This window comes from Bos mutus, chromosome 18, assembly GCF_027580195.1.
Source record: "Bos mutus isolate GX-2022 chromosome 18, NWIPB_WYAK_1.1, whole genome shotgun sequence".
Taxonomy (NCBI): domain Eukaryota; kingdom Metazoa; phylum Chordata; class Mammalia; order Artiodactyla; family Bovidae; genus Bos; species Bos mutus.
In genome coordinates, this window is record NC_091634.1 from 43,447,183 (window position 1) to 43,470,463 (window position 23,281).

The window sequence follows — 23,281 nt, forward strand, 5'->3', positions numbered from 1 at the left end:
GCTCCCATCATGTTTGACTGAATTCAAATAAGATTCTCTTTAAAGGGTTCATTAATTTAAATTACAAATATATCTATATACAGTTTTATAAGAAAATGACTTATATTACTGGGGTTAAAATTAAAAGCATAAATTTATATTGGATTTGATCTTCCAGTTAAGTATGATACTATTGAGAAGACTGATTTAAATTAATTTGCAGTGTAGGAACCTAGCATATTAGGATCATTAAACAAATACAATATTAAGTAATCACTAAGAAAATCAATTTTACTGAATGATGGCAGTGGAAATGAGGATTGTTCTTTTTTTCCAATGCTTATGTAACAATTTAAAATTACCTGATTTTTAACAATGGTTCTACTCTTAAAATATGATGAAACAGGATATTCAGGAATTCTTCAGGATCTAGTAGAAGATAAAAAATCAAATAAATCACAGACAAAATTTTTAAACCATTCTATTTTTATTTAAAACAGTTATATTCCTATATAGAATTTCATAATCAATATTATTTCAATTAAAAGAATAGTTCTCAAGTTTTCCTAACAAAAAGAAATACAAAGGATATTTAAATGTTATGAGAAAGTATTATGTGCCAAGTTTGTTATAACTTTATTGCATTTTAAATAATAATTCATATATAGGGAAATAATTATAGGGGAACTTAAGTATGATCTTATTTTTTCTGTTATTTAAATAATTATCAAGACTGTAAATATTATAGTTGGTTACAATATACTGTTAACACATTCAAAGTCAGTAGTTGAACCTCTGAGGAAATTCATTAGCTAATGAAGAGATTAAACATTGTCTCTGACCATAATCTTAAATCCTAATCAGTCATTTGTAACTCACCTAATAATAAGGAAAGCTAAGTGGGAATTGTGGGTAATTCAGCACAACTCTTCACCAACGAAAAGAAAAAAACTCCGAGTATCACTGCTGGAAGGAAACTCTCTGTATGTATTCATAATATACTAAAACCAGTCAGCTTATTAAAGGGGTTCATTATTTCACATATCACTCATTTTAGAAGAGACAAAGTATTTATAAATAGGGAAGAAAATTGTATATCACAAAGAAAAAATTATATTTTAAAATAAAACCCCCAAAACGACACAGACATAACATTTCAGCCAATAATTTAGCATTTATGCCTTCAAGTTATTTTTAAAGCAAATCCTATAAATTAAAACAGTCACCTTTTTCTTCAGAGGTAAATCCTGATGCAGCCTCAACTTTTTCAAGTATCTTCCTCAGTTTCATAATCTTTGTTGCACATACATAACCATATCTGTTAGTAAAAAACTATTAATTCTAGCATACATATTAATATAACATTTTATTGAAGTATATTGTTGGTTTACAATGGACATAACACATTTTAATAATCATGTATTTCTTATATAAACTAGTGTCACAAATCAACATGCTTATAAGTATTTTTAAAAAATACAATTATAAGCTTCTTCTTGAGGTTTAAAAATTTTTGATATAACTATTATACAGTAATAAAAGAAAAAATAATTTTAATTTATGATGACTGTTTTCTCTATGTCCTTAAAGAATTAAAATATTTATTTTACAAAATAGAATATACAATTTTGAGAGAAGGTCCTTTTAATACTAAAGGATGAAACAGCTACCAGGGGAAATGGAAAAGGGCAATGATAAGAAACTGAAATTCTAAAATCTGCAGTCAAACCAATTATCATAATTACATTTTCTCTCATCTTTGTCTGAATACAGGAAACTCACTCATTAGCTCTTTGCAGCCAACACATATTGAGCACCTACCACTTACACAGTAATCTAACCTTTTGGTCACTAAGAATACAAAAATGAGTAAGATTTAAAAAAACAGGGTATCTGCCTGTGAGAAGCTTTAAATGGAGAAGGCACAGGTTCAGTCCCAAGTAAAACTAGTCAGCTATAACCTAGATTTGACTGCTGTAGACAAAAAGAATCTTGATCAAAACAGGGCATTTGACAAGTCTCTTGCTGTGGACAGGGTGACAAAGTTTAATTAACCATGATTCTTAACGAGTTGGACAACAATATTCGAAGAATGTTTATTAATGGACTTATGGTGTTTTAGAAGGAAATAAGGAAGTGGTCACATGCCTTAATTTTGGATTTAATCTGTCTTGTTCTAGTATCAATCACTGGGGAAAGGAATAGATAGTATTTTAAAAATTTGTATTTATACAAATATAATATAAAATGATGTAAAAATCAAGACTCATAATTATCTCAAGTGAAAACTACAGTTTTTTTATCATAATAGAATTTAAGGTAAACAAAAGATACAAGTGGAAAAACTATTCACCTATAAATATACCTTCCTAGTCATGTTATATAATAGGTCTTTCTGAATGCTCATTATATTTCAGTGTTCTGCATTTTGCAATCTTATATCAAGATATTTATTAATTTCCATTGTTAAGAAAAATATGTCACAAAATTTAAGTGTAGCTTAATATGGACTTTACATAGTTTTCTCTCTGTGTTCCTGAAAGAACAGATTTATTTTGTGATCTACAGCCCTGATTCTTCATAGTTTAAATTTTATAATGTGACATCATCTCACCTTCCTCCTACCGCTTTCAAAAGCTCTTACTAGACGTCTTGTACTTCTACCACTACAAATTGCTCTTGTGGCCAAAGAAAGACATATTTTTAATTCTTAAACTAGGAAACGATCAAAAACATCACCTTTTTAAGGGAGGTGGAGGGAGATCCAAATATCTTCCTTTAACCAAGAAATATGTCAGTAAAATATATCTATTTTACATACAAAACTATTAAATATTCACTACTGCATAAATAAAATATTTCCCTTGCTGCTATTCATTCAGATAAAATTAAGTTTAAGAAGCCAGATCATACCAAGTAGTCTAATAAGTATGACTGTGCTCAGTCACTCAGTCGTGTCTGACTCTGTGCAATTCCATGGACTATAGCCCACCAGGCTCCTCTGTCAATGGGGATTCTCCAGACAAGAATATTGGAGTGGGCTGCCATGCCCTTCTTCAGGGGATCTTCCCAACCCAGAGATCAAACCCACGTCTCCTGCATTGCAGGCAGATTCTTTACCATCTGAGCCACCAGGGAAGCCCATGAATACTGGAGTGGGAAGCCTATCCCTTCAGGGGATCTTCCCAACCCAGGAATTGAACCAGGGTCTCCTACATTGCAGATAGATTCTTCACCAGCTGAGCTATCAGGGAACTTTTTAGGAATTGTGTTGGAGAAGGTAAAAGTCCCAGGTGCCTTATAGCACCTTTACTGAGTGTATACTACCAAATGGTTTCAACATTTCATGGCATGCACTATGTGCCACACTTTGGTCAGATGTTAAAGAAGGGCCAAAAGTCTTTTTAAAAGTTAATACTTCATCAAGAGAAGTAATTCTCTCCCATTTATCATTAAATGAAGGCAGAGGATAAATTAATTACTGTACCAAGAAGCAGCCAATAAGACACCATCTAAAGGGAAAAATAACTACATATCTTCTACTTACATTCTCAGAGGATTAACGATTTCTGTCCTCAGGAGTTCTTGAGTTTCACTATAGTATTCTACGTCATTCTTTTCTTTAGGTCTAAGTAACACAGTATCCAGAACGGAACTAAAAGCAAATAAGCTGCAAAATAAAAAAGAATACTTTTCCTCATGCTGGAAGTATACTCGTTTTTGAGAAACACATACTAAAAAGAAAATGAAGAGAAAAATCACAAGAGAGAACACATAACATACAAATCAGTGTTTTTCATTAATACAGGCAACCAAAACTCCTGTCAGGTTTCCTATGGCTCACTCATTAGGGCCTAGAAATCCTCCCAGGATAAGGAGAATACTAATATCAAGAAGGTAAACTATAGTGCTTCCCTGGTCCAGTAGTTAAGAATCCACCTTGCAGTGCAGGGGATGCCGGTTTGATCCGTGGTCTAGGAGGATCCCATATGCGGTGGAATAACTAAGCCACTCTGCCACAACTCTTGAGCCTGTACTCTAGAGCTCTCAAGCCAACGCTACTGAGCACACACACTGCAGCTACAGAAACCTGTGCACCTAGAGTCTGTGCTCCACAACAAGAGAAGCCACCACAATGAGAAACCCATGCACTGCAATGAGCCCCTGCTTGTCACAACTAGAGAAAGCCTGCAAGCAGCAGCAAAGACCCACCACAGCCACAATATAAAATAAATAAATAAATCCTTAAGAAAGAAATACTGCTGCTTAGTTTAAAAAAAAAAGAGAGAGAGAGGGAAGAAGAAGGTAAACTACTGATTGGCAGTGTTAAAGGATAAAAATATACCTACTGGGAAAAAGTTCTTTGCAAAAACTGAAAGAAAGCCTACAAATCTGAGTTAACAAACAGACAACAGAGAAGAAAGTCTGGAAACTAACCTCCCAGGGTAAAAACATTGCCAATACGCAACCCATTCTAGATATTATACTTCTTTCTTGTCACACCCTTTTGCAGAGACCTAAATTACTTTAAATGTCAAAATCAATTGGGACTAACAGCAGTTATATGCTAACATCAAAGAAAAAAGAAAATTTGGCTAACACAGAGTTTTATCAGAAAATCTGAAGAATATTACATCAATTCTTGCTTTTGTCAACACTTCAATGAGACTGAAAATATTCTGCCCCCAAAATGGCCCTCCACTTTTATTCTTCTTCCTGCCTTTGAAATTTTAACATCTTATTAACTTCCTACTTCTTACAACATGGCTGTACCAAGCTGGCAGGTTATTCTCAATTTAACTAGCAGTGTACTTGGTTCAATCTTCAGAGCATAAAAATTTTTGCCATGTTAAATTGTTCAACTTTGAAATAAACTACATATACAAGGGCAACTGCTTCTACTGAAAATAATTCTTTAAAGCAGATTTATGATTGCCTCTACTTAGTAAAACAAACACGCAAATCAGTCAATGACTTATGGCAAGTCCTGTTATTTAATTTGTGCACAAAGATCCTGTACTTATTCTCTTCAGTCCTTTGCTTTCCCACATACACTCAGAATATCTGCTCCACCGGTAACACCACCATTTCCTCTTACCCATCATTCACTGCATGACTTCTTGTACTCATTTTTTGGATACAGGCACATAAGACAATACTCAGTAGTTTCCCAGGAGCATATAGTGAAATGCAAATCTCCCTTTCTGTCCTGAACCCCAGAGCCCCCAGTTTCTCCACTCAGAGCCAGCTGGCAGTTCCTCCGTTTCTCTCCCTCCTTCTACCTCCCTCTCTCACATACACACATACCCGTCCCCATGGCATTATATTCCTAGTGCATTAATTTTAAACTTACCAGAATAAGGTAGAGTCTAAGTAACAAGAATTGTAATGACCCTGGATACCTTTCTTCTTTCCAATCATTATCTCTAAACCTTCTTTTTCCATTTTTGGTGGAGTATTTTCTTCTACTACTTCACTTAAGTACCCTCCAAATGCTGCAAAGATAAAAATGAAAACAACTCTTTCAAGCTAATATAGTATATATTCCCATACATATTCCCTCACTTAAAAATATCTTTTTGTATTTTGACACACAATTTATTACCCAATTTAAAACTAAGCTAAAGGTAGGTTTTGGTTAATTATTATTCAGCCTGGCTTATAAAAAATGCTAACATTCATTTTCAACCTTACTTCTTCCACCATTTAAAAAACACTTTAGAGTATCAAGCAATGTAAAAAAGCATCTTTGCCAAGCAAAATATTTTGTTTCCCAAATATTTTGTCTGAAGATGTTTCATTTTTCAAGTTGGAAAAGAAAACAAAAAATTTTAAAGTATTATTTCTACTGTAAGAAAACATGTTTTCCATAAAAATAATTTTCCTATTTTTACCTGTTTAACCCTCAAGATGCTTCACCATGATGATACAAAACTGGAAAGGGTTAGTATCAGGAAACTGTCACCTACTATAAGTGATGAGAGGATCAGCCCTTCATCAAGCAATTAAAACTACTTTTTCTAATAATGCTGACTTCTTGATAAGATATGATTATTGAGGTACTTAGACAATACACTGAGAAGAAAGTCATTCTTGATAAGATATGCTGACTAATGTACTTGAACAATAAAGAGAGATGAAAATCAGTGCCATACAAAAGGCCACATTTCCATCTCTACCTCCTGAGCTGTTGAAAATTAAATGTCTGTAATAAACAGAAAGGGAAAAATAAATCCCACTATTTCTCAATTTTTAAGGTCTCAAGCACAGTTTCCTGGCTATTACTTTTTCTTAAATGGCCCCTCTTAGAATAAATGTAACTTTCTTATAGACCAAATAATCACTTTTTTTTTTTCTGATTTAAAAGCCTGATGAACACTGGCAAGAAACAAAGAAACACTGTTACTACTATCTACTGCAAAATGACATGAGATTAGAACTAGAGTCATTTCAGATTAGTAAATAAATGAAAGGCAGGCAAATACCTAAAGAGTTACAGCGTTCGATCTGATTGGAAACTGGCTGCAGGGACGCAAACCTCGAGTCGGGTCTGCAGCTCTTCAGTTTAACAAACAGTGCCTTCTTAAGGGCACAGGTGAAATAGCGAGTGCCCCTGAATGTTCCATCTGTACAACCCGCACATTCATCTTCCTGGAAAAAAAAAGAAGCTTAGACATGCATTATTCTGCATCTTGCAAAGACATATACAAAGAACTAAGACCTATTTACCTTAGGGTTAACTAAGTTAACGTTTCCTTAGAACTCCCTTGTCACACCTGTCCTGAGAACTTTATCACAAAAAGGGGGTTGACTAGTGTTTCAGCCCTTTCAATTTGAGAAATTAATGCCTTATTCCAGCATAAAATCCTCAATGTATTTCTCTTTTGAATACATGCTTAAACCTTCCCTGGTTCACTGACTTTCCTGCACCATTTCCAAAAGCATTAAAACTAGTAGGGAGAGAAGGGCAAAAGAAGCTATTTATTTTAACCACTCAAAAAGAAAAATTAGCATTCACTAGCCTGCAAACCAACAAATTAAAAAATAAATATTTTTAAATAAAACCTAAGTGTACTCAAATTCTCTTTCCTGATTATGAAATGTCAAGCAATATTCTAATTTCCAAAATCCTTCCCACAACCAAAGATTTCAAAATGTCACTAAAAATGGTGATTAATCTTAAAGTCAATGATATAAACATTGGAACTGATTGTATAAGGAAGGTTAAGAAAAAAAAGAAAAAGAAAAACTGATTAAAATTTGCTTTCCTTACCGTATTCTGTTTAATATAATGAGCCTAAACACATTAGCCTAAAAATCTATCTTCATTCCTTGAACATACATCAAACTAACATATGGAACAAGATGATCAGATGCTTAACAGGTGGCAAAGGAAGTCAGGCAATTCGTAATAAAATTTTTCTCTAGTGATGGCTTTTTGACAAATAAAATATTTCACACAAAAAAAATATAATAAGGAAAAATCTGTACAAAACCCCAGATGGAAAAGAAATATAATTTTTAGGTCAAATTAAATTACCAGTTCCAGTCCGGCTAGTACTTCATTGAGGCCTGGTGGCTGACCAATCCAGCGGATTACCCCGTAGAAAGGAGGATTCTCCTTGACCTCAGCCAACGAGCCCACTTCCAGGCCATGTGAGTTACCAGAAGATACGGCCAAGGGTGGACTCTCCTGCACAGGGGCATTGTTCAGCTCGCCCATCACAGATTGAACTGACAGAGAGAGTGGACTGTGGCTAATACTTCCGTTGGTGTTGGGCATCTTTGTCAGACTAAACGGTAAAGAATGAAATCTGTTCTCGCTGGAGAGTGAGTTCATGGAAGGAGGTTGCAGTGGTGGTGAAGCATGCCCAAAGTCTGGAGGAATCTCTGTAAGCGATTTTGCAGGGTCTTCAGCAACTATAAAAAATTATTCTTAATTAGATAAATGTATTCAAGAATACTAAATATGCCCTACATCTTTAAATGTACATACATAAGTCCAACTGCCCACCAGACCTCTTCTAGTATGATCCTCATAAGCATTGCAAACTTACTGTCTCTAAGACAGCGCTCTTGATTCTCCTTCCCCGCCTCCAAATTTTTCTGCCTCAGTGAATGGTTCCCAATTACTCAAACCAAAAAAATATATCATTGATTGGAACTGTATAAGTTACATTCTTTGTCCAAAATATAATCAAGTTACAAAAACTAATATAAAAGACAGCAAAAAATTTAAGAAAGATGCTTCTAACTAATGAATCAGAGAAGAAAGAATAAAGTAAGTTTTTAAAATAAAGGAAAAAAGGAAGAGAAAAAATGAACACTGGTGGAATACAACTAAAGTAATACTTATAAATGAAGTGTATAAACTTAGTTCATTTTAGCAAAAAGGTAAGGTAATTTTAATAAACTCAGCACAGAACCTAGGAAGTTAGATAAACAACAGAATAACCTCGCAAAAAGTAGTCAAGGAGAAAGAATAAACACAAAAACAGAAATCAATGAATTAAAAGACCAAAGTCAAAAGCTGCTTCATTAAAATCACTAACGTAATTGCCAAGCAGGCACTGCCAATCAGTGTTGAAAGAACAAACATCTTAATAAACAGTGCTGAGATTATCAATTATCCATATTTTTAAAAAAATTAAATTGAAACTCCTCTGTCATACTCTACACAAAAACCATTTCCAAATGGCTTAAAGACATCAAAGGCAAAACTACAAACTTTGGAAGAGAATAAAGAAGAATGTTCTTTGTGACTTTAGGGTAGAGAAAAATATCTTAACCGTGAGTATACAAAATCATAAAGGGAAAGACTGACAAGTATGACCACAATAATATTGAGAGCTACCTGTTCAATAAAAAGCACTGTAGCAAGAATAAAAATAAGAGCCACAAATAAGGAGAAAATATTTGTAATCCTTATTTCTGACAAAGAATTAGTACTTGAAAAGGGTCTATAAATCAATTTTTTTAAGAAAGACCAGAAAAAATTTCTCTTTCCAAGAAAGACTCGTAAAGGCAACTCATAGAAAAAGAAACTTAAATCACCAACAAATCAATGAAAAGATTTTTGTTATTAGGAAACACAATAAAAGAAAGTCAAAACCAACACAAGGTATCATTTCAAAAGGCAAAGATCTTAGAACATTAACTGTTGGTGAGAATGACAAGTAAATGATACCCTTACACAAAGCTGATGTGAGTGTGAATTGGCATAACTATGCTGGGAAACACTTTGGCATTATTTAGTAAAGGAAAGATGTGCATATTCCATGCACATATAGTAATTCCACTCCTAGGAACATACCCTAGACATGGATAAGAATGTTAATAGCAGAGTTGTTAATATAGCAAGAAAATAAAATCAATCCAAAAGTCCATCAATGGCTGAATAGATAATTACATTGTGGTATATTTAAATATTTCATAGCAATGAAATGGAATGGAATGATATACAGCAATGAAAATTAATAAATCTTAATCACATACTACAACTTGGAAGACAATAACATGATATCCATGCAGTCTGATTCCTTGCATATAAAACTCAAAACCATGCAGAACTAACAGTATGCTATTTAGATAGACAAACTCATAAAGAGATCATGAAAACCAAGAGAATGATAAACACTAAATTAAAGATGATGGTAGCTCAGAGGAGAGTGCAAGGGGTGACACTAGGAAGAGGTGCCAAGGGGATTTCAAAGGGAATGATACTGTGTTCTTTTTCTTAAAGTGAGTAGAGACCACGAGGGTGTTTACTATACTTAACACTTTAACTCATTTAAGATTCTTTACTCATGATATTTAATCTATTTTAAAGTTATTCTTTTCTTTTCCAAACTCTCAACCCTCCAAGCCCAACACTCAGTTCCATAAAGCAAAGTCTTGTTTCTGTCTCCAAAATATATCCCCAGTGTGTCCAACACTCTTACCCTCTACCACCATCTCCATAGTCGAGGCCACCATCATCTCTCACACTGCAGCCAGTGTTACCTGGTCTCTCGGCCCTCTACTTACCAATCTAATTACCACACAACAACTACTGAGATCTTTTTAAAATTTAAAGATCTTATGTGATCTTGTGTCATTCCCCTGTTTAAAACCTTCAATGGCTTTCCAGTATTCTTTTAATAAATACTAAGCCTCTCACCAATGCTTATTAGGTTCTAGATGATCTGGCTCCTACCTCCTCTCCAGATTCGTTTCATACACCTCTTCTCCTTGCTTACCCTGCCTGCCCCTACTTCCTGTGCCCCAAATATAAAAATGTCTCACTTCAGGTCCTTTGCTATTTCCTCTGCCTAGAATGCTCCTCTCAAGCTCTTTCTCTGGTAGGTTCATTCATACCATCCAGATCTCACGTAAATATCATTTCCTCAAAGAATCTTTTCCAAACCACCCTCTGGGAGCCGGCTTCCTACCAGCCACTATCACCTTGTGTGTCTCCTTCATGGCACATGTCACAGTTGATTATTATCTTATGTGTCTATACATTTATTGTCTATCATAACTAGAATATAAGCTGCCTATAACCAGGAACTTTGTTAGTCTTTTCCATGGCTGGATTCACAGCCACTAAGAAAATACTCAGTATTTGCTTTGTTTTTTTTTTTTTTTTTTAAATAAATGAATCAAATGTTGCAGAGAATAGCTTTTAAACTATATAAGTAAAACAATGATAGAAACAATGTTCTTTTACAACTAAATTATTTCTATTTTCTAATTTAAGGATGCACCATATGCTTTTATTATGCTCATCAAAATTGAAATTCTACATCTGTTTCTGGAACACAGAAAGCATTCAACAAATATTTGTTGAACAGATGCACAACAACAACAACAACAAAAGAATAAACCAGAAGAAAGTGATGTCCTGGAACCAAGGGAACGTAGGGTTTTTTAAAAGCAGTGTTTAAGAATATCAAGACAGCAAGAAGTCTTTAAACAATTCAATTGATTCTAGAGATCTTCTACCTTAAACAGATGAGTGAAGTGAAGAAAACACGCTGCTGATACATTTTCTAAATATTGCAATAACCTTAATAGCAGTGTCATTCAAACTGTGTACAGTATTTTAATTCAGCACTATCAATAAAGAAAGTTTTATGGTCTACTCATTTTGTTTCCAAAAACTACATATATTGGTGAAAAGCTATTTTTTATCTGGTAAGTTAAAAGGACAGAATCATTAAAAAAAAAACCAAACTAAAATTATAGATTACCTTCATCAATGTACCATGAATTTTTTGATTTGGATTGTGGTTGTGAGTCAACAGAAGACCCATTTAAGGTATAAAATAATTCAGATCTGTTTCTAGTTCCAGGGTCTGAGGTAGATCCTATGGAACAAGAAAAGTTTCTTTTAAAAATAAAGCCAATATGGTGTGAAAGTTTTTCCATAAGAGAAATTAATATGCATATGGTGTCACAATTATACAACCAACAAATGTATGCAAACACAATATATCTTATTAGTGTCTTCAGCTTTGAAAAAGTTGGTAACCATTTTTGCAACATCAAAAAGATTGTTCAGTGCAGGAGACAATATAAGAGTAGACAATATAAAAGAAAAGCCTACCTTTAAAAAAAAAATTACTTAAAAAAAAAAATCACCTCATGTACTATGGCTTTTTTCCAAATGTCAAAAATCATCATTCCCCAGTTTCATCTGACAAATCTCTTCATTCACAAATATAACCTCTTATTCTAAAACAGCTGCCCTCAAAAGTTCTTCAAATGTATATAAATCAATTGCACTTATTAAGTTTAAAGATTTAAGATTTAACTATTTTGGAATTGTTAGTCAACAAATCCCTTGCTGGGTTTCTTCATGTCTCTGGAAAAGTGAAGCAGTATTATTGCTTATGCATTAGACTTACTAAATGTAAGAAAACATTAGTACAGCTATGTTACAGACAAGGCAAGACATTCCCCTGTCCTAGTACTAAGAGGACATGCTATAGTTGAGAGCAGTGGTGTCTTTAGAACCCATATAAATCTGATTTCTTTTTCAATTTAAAGCAGATAACTCTATACTTCATTCCTATAACTAAAATCTGCTGCAACAAAAGTAGCACATGTGTCTTAAAATCTTTAGACTATTTACATTTAAGTGAGAGCAGCAAGTTGAACTACCTATCTAGATTCATAAGTTAACATAAAAAATACTACAGACTATGTATTTTATTTAATTCAAAGTCTCTCAGGGTCCAATGGCACATAAAATATTTCTTAGCATAAAATTTCTTTTTATTGAACTGAAACCAAGGAAAAAATAATCTTTTCCTAATCTATATCTGGGTTTAGAACAGTTCTTGCCACCTTTTAAATGAGCTGTTTGGCTTGTATAACTATCACCTAATAAATCTATGACCTATGTGGAAGCTAAACAAAAAACAACTAAGAACTCTACATGTAAAAAAAAAAAATTAAAAAAAAAAAAAGAACTCTACATGTACTGTGAGGGAGTTTCTGGGAGAAAGACAAAGACTTTTGCTTAGCAGTTTGGAATTTAACTTGTGCCAATTCTATTAGCAAAATCCACATAATCTCTAGTATACTTTATCCTACATAACATTACCCATAAAAGATTATTTTGTACAGTGAAACTATAAACTATATATAGGGGCTTCCCTGGTGGCTCAAATAGTAAAGAATCCACCTGCAATGCAGGAGACCGGGGTTTGATCCCTGGGTCAGAAAGATCCCATGGAGAACGGAAATGTATTCTTGCCTGAAGAATTCCATGCACGGAAAAGCCTGGAGGGCTACAGTCCATAAGGGTTGCAAAGAGTCAGACATGACTAAGTGACTGAGCCACACATAAGCTATATATACAAATGTTGCAAGTAGGGAATTCCAAAAATCAGCTTATATGAACCAGAAAAAGATACAGGTCCTCACAGGAAATTTTTCATTAATTAAAAAAGGTTGGGAAGTCTTGGCTTAAGCAACCATCTATAAACTTGTTTAGTAAACTACTAAAAATATCTGAAAGAAGAAAATATACATATACATTAAGAAGTAATACTTTTCAACATTTTTTAATCTATGCCAAATCAAAAATCATATAAATAACTAAGAACTGTATTTTATTAACCCATACCTGTAGCCTTTGGTTTATTATGACTGAATGAACCTTTGTCCCCAACACCTCTTGACATAAATGCAAGTTTGGGAGGCCTCCTTTCCTGTGTCACACTCTCTGAAACAGTAAACGTATTTTTAAAAAAAGATAAAAGGAAATTCTTATAAAAGAGAAACAATCAAGCAAATAATGACAGCAATAACAACAATCCCTTTCCAACAAAAAAGCAGCATTTTCACAGTAGTCTTACAAATTCATTAAGGCCATAGAAAGTAGAAAGCCTCTTGATGAAAGTGAAAGAGAAGAGTAAAAAGCTGGCTTAAAACTCAACATTCAAAAAACTAAGATCACGGCATCCGGTCCCATCACTTCATGGCAAATGGATGGGGAAACATGGAAACAGTGACAGAATTGATTTTGGGGGGGGCTCCAAAATCACTGCAGATGGTGACTGCAGTCATGAAATTAAAAGACACTTGCTCCTTGGAAGAAAAGTTATGATCAACCTAGACAGCATATTAAAAAGCAGAGACATTACTTTGCTGACAAAGGTCCATCCAGTCAAAGCTATGGTTTTTTCAACAGTCATGTATGGATGTGAGAGTGGGGCTATAAAGACACCTGAGCACCGAAGAACTGATGCTTTTGAACAGTGGTGTTAGAGAAGACTCTTGAGAGTCTCTTGGACAGCAAGGAGATCCAACCAGTCCATCCTAAAGGAAATCAGTCCTGAATATTCGTTGGAAGGACTGATGCTGAAGCTGAAACTCCAAAACTTTGGCCATCTAATAAGAACTGACTCATTTCAAAAGACCCCGATGCTGGGAAAGATTGAAGGCAGGAGGAGAAGGGGACGACAGAGGATGAGATGGTTGGATGGCATCACTGATTCAATGACATGAGTTTGAGTAAGCTCCGGGAGTTGGTGATGGACAGGGAAGCTTGGCATGCTGCAGTCCGTGGGGTCACAAAGAGTTGGACATGACTGAGCGACTGAACTGAACTGATGCATGGATGTGAGAGTTGGACTATAAAGAAAGCTGAGTGCCAAAGAATTGATGCTTTTGAACTATGGTATTGGAGAAAACTCTTGAGAGTCCCATGGTCTGAATGAGAACAAACCAGTCAATCCCAAAGGACATCAGTCCTGAATATTCATTGGTAGGACTGATGCTGAAGCTGAACTCCAATATTCTGGTCACTTGATGCAAAGAACTTACTCATTGGAAAAGACCCTGATGCTTAGAAAGACTGAAAGCAGGAGGAGAAGGGGTAACAGAGGATGAGATGGTTGATGGCATTACTGACTCAATTGACATGAGTTTGAGCAAGCTCCAGGAGTTGGTGATGGACAGGGTAGCCTGGCATGTTGCAGTCCATGGGGTTGCAAACAGTCAGACACAACCGAGCAACTGAACAGACAGAAAGTAGAAAGATCATACCAAAACCAAATTATTGTTATATTTCAAAATGTAATTTCTGCAAAATAATACACTCTCAAATACAGTCCCACTAAGTGCTTTAAATTCTTGAAAATTTAACCACTTTTAATCATATGTCAAGAAAACTTAGTACTGAGTTTTTTTGCAGGATTTCCCAGATTGGTATCCCCGGAACACCCCTGTGTGTGGGGAAGTGTCCTAGACTTATTTACTGCATCACCCCAGAATCTTTATATGCTAATATGCAATGTGATCTCTCAAAGAGAAATACAGTAAATTTACTTGATAACATCTTTTATGTCACTCTACTTAGCATCCCAGATCAATATATTTCATGGAACACATATTGGAAAAAGTCTGGTTAGGTATATGTATCAGTTTTTAAAAACATATATATGTTCATTTAACACATATATACAAAGAAAAAAAACAGAGAAAGCTATAGACAAATGAATGATGCAGAAAGCCAGAGATAAATAGCAATAATATTAGTGAAGCAAACACTTAAAACATTTTTGAAATATAAATGCAATAATCCTGGCATACTTGTTGATACAAAGACTACTTTAAATCTTACAGTCAGTGATTTTCATAAGATATTCACAGACAATGATCAAGCAAATGTAGAATAAAGTCAGTCTGGAAAGTGTTTTGATGGGAAGTTCAATGCATCCATGGAAGCCAACAAGACACTCAGGAGTCCTACCTGATAAAGCTATGTATTAGCAGAAGCAATGTGCCCAGAGTGGATTTTTTAGAAACCAAAGTAGAAAATAAGAAAAGTTTTACATTGTATGCACAAAGAAAGGGTCCTTTTTATTTTTTAAGAAAGAAGGAAATAATACTGAATTAATTACATATAAATGATGCTTTTTAACTTTTTTTCACAGTTGGAGAGGGAGAAGACTGCATTATAAAAACTATATCTTAACTGTCTCATAATGTGATCAAATGGAATATTTTAATTCAAAATTAAACTGAATAACCGTGTGTTTAACCAAGTCATATAGTAAAAGAAAGGCTATTTACTAGTATTTTTTATTATGTTGCCATTCAAATATCTCCAAATACCACATATGAGAGCTACTGTGAAAGGTAAAACTTCTTAGTCACTCGCAAAAGTTTCCAAACTACAACACACACATCGACTACAGAAAACTAATTCTAATATTACAGTTCAGTTCAGTCACTCAATTGTGTCCGACTCTTTGTGACCCCACAGACTGCAGCACGCCAGGCCTCCCTGTCCATCACCAACTCCTGCAGTTGACTCAAACTCATGTCCATCGAGTCGGTGATGCCATCCAACCATCTCATCCTCTGTCGTCCCCTTCTCCTGCCTTCAATCTTTCCCAGCATCTGGGTCTTTTCCAATGAGTCAGTTCTTTGCATCAAGTGGCCAAAGTATTGGAGTTTCAGCTTCAACATCAGTCCTTCCAATGAATATTCCGGACTGATTTCCTTTAGGATGGACTGGTTGGATCTCCTTGCTGTCCAAGGGACTCTCAAGAGTCTTCTCCAACACCACAGTTCAAAAGTATCAATTCTTTGGCACTCAGCCTTCTTTATAGTCCAAATCTCATACTCATACATGACTACTGGAAAAACCATAGCTTTGACTAGATGGACCTTTGTCGGTAAAGTAACATCTCTGCTTTTTAATGTGCTGTCTAGGTTGGTCATAGTTTTTCTTCCAAAGAACAAGTGTCTTTTGATTTCACGGCTGCAGTCACCATCTGTAGTGATTTTGGAACTCAAGAAAATAAAGCCTGCCTCTGTTTCATTGTTTCCCCATCCATTTGCCATGAAGTGATGGGACCAGATACCGTGATCTTAATTTTTTGAATGTTGAGTTTTAAGCCAGCTTTTTTTACTCTCCTCTTTCACTTTCATCAAGAGGCTCTTTAGTTCTTCTTTGCTTTCTACCATAAGGGTGGTGTCTTCTGCATATCTGAGGTTATTGATATTTCCCCCAGCAATCTTGATTCTAGCTTGTGGTTCATCCAGCCCGGCATTCTGCATGATGTACTTGCAAATAAATTAAATAAGCAGGGTGATAATATACAGCCTTAATGTACTCCTTTCCCAATTTGGAACCAGTCTCTGTTTCTGGTTTGGTTCTAACTGTTGCTTCTTGACCTGCATACAGATTTCTCAGCAGGTAGGTAAGGTGCTCTGGTATTCCCATCTCTTGAAGAATTTCCCACAGTTTATTGTGATCCACACAGTCAAAGGCTTTGGTGTAGTCAATAAAGAAGAAGTAAATGTTTTTCTGGAACTCTCTTGTTTTTTTGATGATCCAGCAGATGTTGGCAATTTGATCTCTGGTTCCTCTTTTTCTAAAACCAGCTTGAACATCCGAAAGTTCATGGTTCATATACTGTTGAAGTCTGGCTTGGAGAATTTTCAGCATTACTTTGCTAGTGTGTGAGATGAATACAATTGTGCAGTAGTTTGAACATTGTTTGGCATTGACTTTCTTTGGGATTGGAATGAAAACTGACCTTTTCCAGTCCTGTGGCCACTATGGAGTTTTCCAAATTTGCTAGCAGATTGAGTGTAGCACTTTCACAGCATCATCTTTTAGGATTTGAAAGAGCTCAGCTGGAATTCCTTCACCTCCTCTAGCTTTGTTCATAGTGATTCTCCTAAGGCCCACTTGATTTCACAATTCCAGGATGTCTGGCTCTAGGTGAGTGATCACACCATCATGGTTATCTGGGTCATGAAGATCTTTTTTGTATGGTTCTTCTGTGTATTCTTGCCACCTCCTCTTAATATCTTCTGCTTCTGTTAGGTCCATACCTTTTCTGTCCTTTATTATGCCCATCTTTGCATGAAATGTTCCCTTGTATCTCTAATTTTTTTGAATAGATCTCTAGTCTTTCCCATTCTATTCTTTTCCTCTATTTCTTTGCACTGATCACTGAGGAAGGGTTTTTTTAATCTCTCCTTGCTACTTTTTGGAACTCTGCATTCAAATGGGTACATCTTTCCTTTTCTCCTTTGCCTTTAGCTTCTCTTCTTTCCTCAGCTATATATAAAGATATATCCATATTAACTGTAATTATTAAATAATTGCATGCAAATTCATTTTAAAAGATATTCACGTGTATACCATTATCTATCTAATCTATATACAGTTAGCAGTGATAATAACAAAAACAGAAAATGGCCTTAACTAAGGCTGCCTGGCAGTACCGAAGGGCCAAACGGAAGAGCCGCTGTGACAACTCTGCTGGTGATGCTAGGAGAGGGCTCCAAAGATTAGGAATATGCAGGGCACTGGAATTGGAAATAATGGTTATCTTCTGTCAAAGACTTTGGGGGGAGGGAGTTCAAATATCAATTTTTAGGAATAGGACAACCCTATATAATTCTATGCAGATAAAGGATACATGCCATATTTAGCAACTGACCTCCAGCAATCACATACCAACTAACATCATGCGATATGCCAGGCTAGAATCAAGATTGCCAGGAGAATATCAATAACCTCAAATACACAGATGACACCACCCTTATGGCAGAAAGTGAAGAGGAACTAAAGAGCCTCTTGATGAAGGTAAAAGAAGAGAGTGAAAAAGCAGGCTTAAAACTCAACATTCAAAAAACTAAGATCATGGCATCCAGTCCCATCACTTCATGACAAACAGATGGGGAAACAATGGATACAGTGACAGACTTTATTTCCTAGGGCTCCAAAATCACTGCATATGGTGATTGAAGCCATGAAATTAAAAGACACTTGCTCCTTGGAAGAAAAGCTATGACAAACCTAGACAGTGTATTAAAAAGCAGAGACATCACTTTGCCAACAAAGGTCCATATGGTCAAAGCTATAGGTTCTTCTAGTCGTCATGTATGAATGTGAGAGTTTGACCATAAAGAAGGCTGAGTGCTGAAGAATTGATGCCTTCGAACTGTGGTGTTGGAGAGGACTCTTGAGAGTCTCTTGGACAGCAAGGAGATCAAACCAGTCAATCCTAAAGGAACTCAACCCTGAATATTCACTGGAATATTGGATGCTAAAGCTCCAATACTTTGGCCACCTGATGTGAGGAGCTGACTCACTGAAAAAGACTCTGATGCTGGAAAAGAGTGAAGACCAGAGGAGAAGGGGGCAACAAAAGGATGAGATGGCTGGATGGCATTACCAACTCAGTGGACATGAGTTTGAGCAAACTCTGAAGGATAGTGAAGCACAAGGAAGCCTGGCATGGTGCAGTCCATGGGGTCACAAAGTGTCAGACACAACTGAGCAAGTGAACAACAAACAACAAATTCTGATTTCTTTGTCACAATTATATTCATGATCCAAAATAAAAGCCATTTACCTTAAATAAATTTTAAGAGATTATCATCTCAGGAAAAGGTAAGTATGAAAAGGTGAATAAAGTGAGGAATAAATTTGGCACACAATTTTGAGAGATTAATATAATCTTGATTAAAAGATATTAAAAGAGATAGAACAATATGTTCACCAAATGGCACGTATAAAATGTTCATAGGAGCCTTATTCATAATAACCTAAAACTGGAACAATGCATTCTACAGAAGAGATAAACTAGTCTGTTCATACAGTGGAATATTACACAGCAATAAAAAAGAATACACAACAACATGGACATTGTGTTGAGCAAAGAAATGAAGCCAAAAGTACCCATTTTATATATGTATATATGTATGTATGTGTATATGTGTGTGTGTGTGTGTGTGTATATACATGCATGTATATACACATACACACAGCAGGAGTGCATTCAGAATGATAAAATTAGTAGCCTGCCTATCACTCTTGTTGATTTATCAGAAAAAGAAAAATCCCTTGGGGGAAACTTGGGTTGACAATCATAACAATCAACTAGTGAACAATAACAACCAAAGCACAAGAAATGTCTGTGAATTTGAATGACCCACTAAATTGAGAAAAACTGCTTAACTGACGTACTGCTTAACATCAGCAGCCACAAGAGCATAATTTAAACCCAAATGAGAATTTAATATAGACAGAAAAGTCTACTGAAGAAAATTTTAATTTACTTGGGTAGAATGAAGAATTATAAAACCCAATTACCAAACATATTAATACCATACACAAGAACTACACAAAAACTTCCTTAAGGTAAGATTACTTATCAAAATACTTCCCTTATACTTTAGATAATTTTTTACAAAAAACTGTTCTTGAAATCCTGGAAGGTATATAAGATAACATCAGAGTTGCATGCTATGATCTAGTTCTTCAAAATAACCTTTCAGGCTCTAATTGTCTCGTATGAGAGGAGTCCTGCCTGTGCAGACAATATTCAGGATGATTCAGACTGACAATCTCTACAGAAGGCCACTTAGCAATAACTATCAAATGTAAAGTACATATACCCTCAGATCCAGGCAAATTTACTTCCAGGAAGTTATCTTTTTTAAAGATTTTATGAATATTTTTATGTAAATCTAAATATAACATATGCCACTTAAATACTCAGATTATTGGCAGCACACAAGCACTACAGATTACATGATACTGAGAGACAAAACACGAAAGAACAGAATTAGTATCCGAAACGATATGAAAATGTTGGAAGACTGGATAGCTCTAATGACATGAAGTCAAACAGGGACAAATGTAAAGTCCTGCCATCTATCCCCCAAATTAAACAAACAAGTATAGAATCAGAAACTGAAGTAAATGTGAACAAAATTGGGGATTTAAGTCAAGCATGAGTTCAGGAATCATTAACTCATTAGTTTATAGTACATTCATTCAGTTAAGAAATACTACCAACTCCAGGCAAGGAAGGCACTATGGTTATGTTTGAAAATATAATTCAAACTATGACAGGGCTGTCCCCAAATCTTTCCTGCATAAGTCCTGTTCTATTGCAACAGTTAGTCCACATACAGATGATGGTATTTTGTTCGCCTCTAGCTGTCCAAGTGTGAGGGAGGGTATCTTCAATTTAGGCTGGAGAACAAAAGATGTAGGTGTCAAAGACATTCATCTTTGAATATCTGAGGGTTGTTATAAGGAGAGGGAGCTGGATTTGTCCTAACTTCATCCCCAGTTAGAACTAGAATTCACCAGGGAAATTGTAGGAAGACAGACGTAGCATGTATCATACAAAGGGTGACTTTTTCACACTTAGACCTGTCTAAAATGAAAAACTCTAATTCCCTCCAGGACAAAGTGACTTCTATCAAATGAACACATAGCTTCCTAAGATGATATGGATGATGAGTTATCTTATAGCTATAGTGGATACATGCAATCTGATACATAAATGTGATATACATAGGACATTATTCACTGAAGCACTATGTATATACGCAAAAGACTGAAAACAGCATTAATGCCCATCAGGAGGGGACTGGTTTAAAAATTATGATACATTTATAAAATGAAATATAATGCAATAATTTAAGCAAAATATTAAGCATGCAATTAATGTACTAATGTGAAATAATCCCTAAATTCTACTGTTAGCTTTTTTTTTTTAAGGTGCAATTTGCTCTTCTGGAAAGATAAGTAGATGGACTTTTTTCTATTTCTCCTGATAAGTACAACTAAAAATTCTGGATGTAACATATAAAACAAAACTGAGAAGACTCTGAAAGGTGAAGAAGAGAAGGCAGATCAGTTAGGCAGCACAGGACCTAAGAAATGACATAAGATTTCCCTGGGTTTTCTTATTGTCTCATACATCTCAGACTTAGAGCTGAAGAAGCCAGCAACCTGGAAATGCCAACAGGCACAGACAAAAAAAAAACAACCAGCAAAGATGTACTCCCTTTAGTCAAAGAATGAAAAAAGACAAATCCTAGTAAGACAGAAACTTACAGACAATAATCACTGCACTGCAGCCAAATACAGTGGCCCCACCCACTCCAACAAAGGCCAAGCGGGGAATCTGGACTTCTGCCTCTACCTGACTATAAGAAGAAGACACGTGTAAACTGAAGCAGCAAAAACAAAGATTAAATATGATCTAGGCACTCAGAATATAATACCCAACTGTCCAAGTTTCGAATAAAAATCATTCAATATACCAAGAACCAGGAAGATACAAAGAAGAATTTGAAAAGAGTGTAAATAAAACCCAACACTGAGATGACAGATGATCATCTGACAAAGATCTGTAAAGCAATCATGATATAAATGCTTCAATAAGAAATTACAAACACACTTGGGAAAAAAAATGAAAAACAGAAACCTCTTATTACCATACCACTAAGCAAAGTCATCAAACCACAAAGGAAGAGAGCAAGAGAAGAAAGGAACAGGGAAGAAATTAAAATAACAGCCAGAAACACCAGACTTCACAGAAATCAAAATATTTTTGCTTTGTGAAAGACTCTACTAAGAGGATGAAAAGATAAGCTACAGACTGGGGAAAAATATGCAAACCACATATCTAACAAAGAACTAGTATCTAGAATATATAAAGTAGTCTCAAAATTCAACAGTGAAAAAGCAAAAATCCAATGAAAACATGGACAAGAGATGAAAACACAATTCACTAAAGATACATAGATGGCAATTGATACAGGAAAGTAGATAATCAACGATCATAAGCCATTCAATTAAAACCACAGTGAGATATGATTAGACACATCTCAGAATCACTAAAATAAAAAATAATGACAACACCAGACACTCATGAAAAACTGGATAACTCATAGATTGTTGGGTGTGAAATGGTACAGGCACGCTAGAAAAAAAAAAAAAAAACATGTAAATACCACAGGACCAGTAGTTGCACACCTGGACATCATATAAGAGAAATGAAGACTTTATGTTTACTTGTGTTCCCTCTACACAAATATTCATAAGCATTATTTATAACTGCTAAAAACTGGAAACAAATCAGATGTTCTTCAACAGGAAAACTGTTAAACAAACAGTGGTATAACCATAACATGGAATATAACTCAGCAATAAAAAGGAATAAGTCAGTGATACACACAACATGGCTGAATCCCTAGAAAATTATATTGAGTGAAAAAAGCCAACCTCAAAAGGTTAATACTGTACAACTCTATTTATGTAATATTCTTGGAATTGACAGAACTGTAGAAATGAAGAACAAATTAGCAGATGCCAGAATTAAGGAGAGGGTGAAAACAAGGGAGACAGAGTGACAATAAAAAAGCAATATAAAGGATCCCTGTGGTAATGGGAATGTTCTGTATCTTGACTATATCAGTGTCAACACCCTGGTTGCGATCTCTAATTCTATAAAATGTTACCTTCGGGGAAAACTGTGTAAGGGGTACACAAGATCCTTCTGTATTATGTCTTAAAACTGCATGTAAATCTGTAGTAATCTGAAATGCAGATCTATAATAATCTGAAATATTTTCAAATCATGTATCTGACAAAGGGCTTATATTCTGATTTATAAGAATTCTCAAAGCCCCAAAATTAAATAAATGAGAAACTGGTCAAAGATTTGCACAGATATTCTACTAAGGAAGATAAATAAATGACAAACAAGCACATGAAAAGAAGTTCAACATCACTCGTCATCAGAAAAATGCAAATTGAAGCTACAATTAGTGCCACTACATACCTATTAGAATAGCTAAAATTTATATTACTGGCCATACCAAGTGCTGGCAAAGACATACCAAAGCTGGAGTTCTCATACACTGCTGCTGGGCATATAAAATAGTACAACCACTTCAGAAAGAAGGTTTGGCAGGTTCCTGTTGTTTCATTTTATTTTTAAAGTTAAACAATCACCTAGGATAATACCAGCCATTT

General features: G+C 35.0%; 1 protein-coding gene across 7 annotated transcripts in view; it reads right to left on the reverse strand.

Moving 5' to 3' along the window:
• CYLD (CYLD lysine 63 deubiquitinase) overlaps positions 1-23,281 on the reverse strand; it is a 72,210-nt gene that overhangs the window by 19,548 nt on the left and 29,381 nt on the right. For 5 of the 7 annotated variants that reach the window (XM_070388437.1, XM_014480415.2, XM_070388443.1 and 2 more), the window contains 8 exons: positions 13,094-13,192; positions 11,211-11,327; positions 7,520-7,899; positions 6,465-6,630; positions 5,333-5,474; positions 3,527-3,649; positions 1,206-1,297; positions 342-408 (listed from right to left, as the gene is read on the reverse strand). In XM_070388437.1, coding sequence (XP_070244538.1) covers positions 342-408; positions 1,206-1,297; positions 3,527-3,649; positions 5,333-5,474; positions 6,465-6,630; positions 7,520-7,899; positions 11,211-11,327; positions 13,094-13,192 — 1,186 coding nt within the window. The remainder of the gene's footprint in view (positions 1-341; positions 409-1,205; positions 1,298-3,526; positions 3,650-5,332; positions 5,475-6,464; positions 6,631-7,519; positions 7,900-11,210; positions 11,328-13,093; positions 13,193-23,281) is intronic. The other 2 variants (XM_070388440.1, XM_070388441.1) reach the window with 2 other exon arrangements.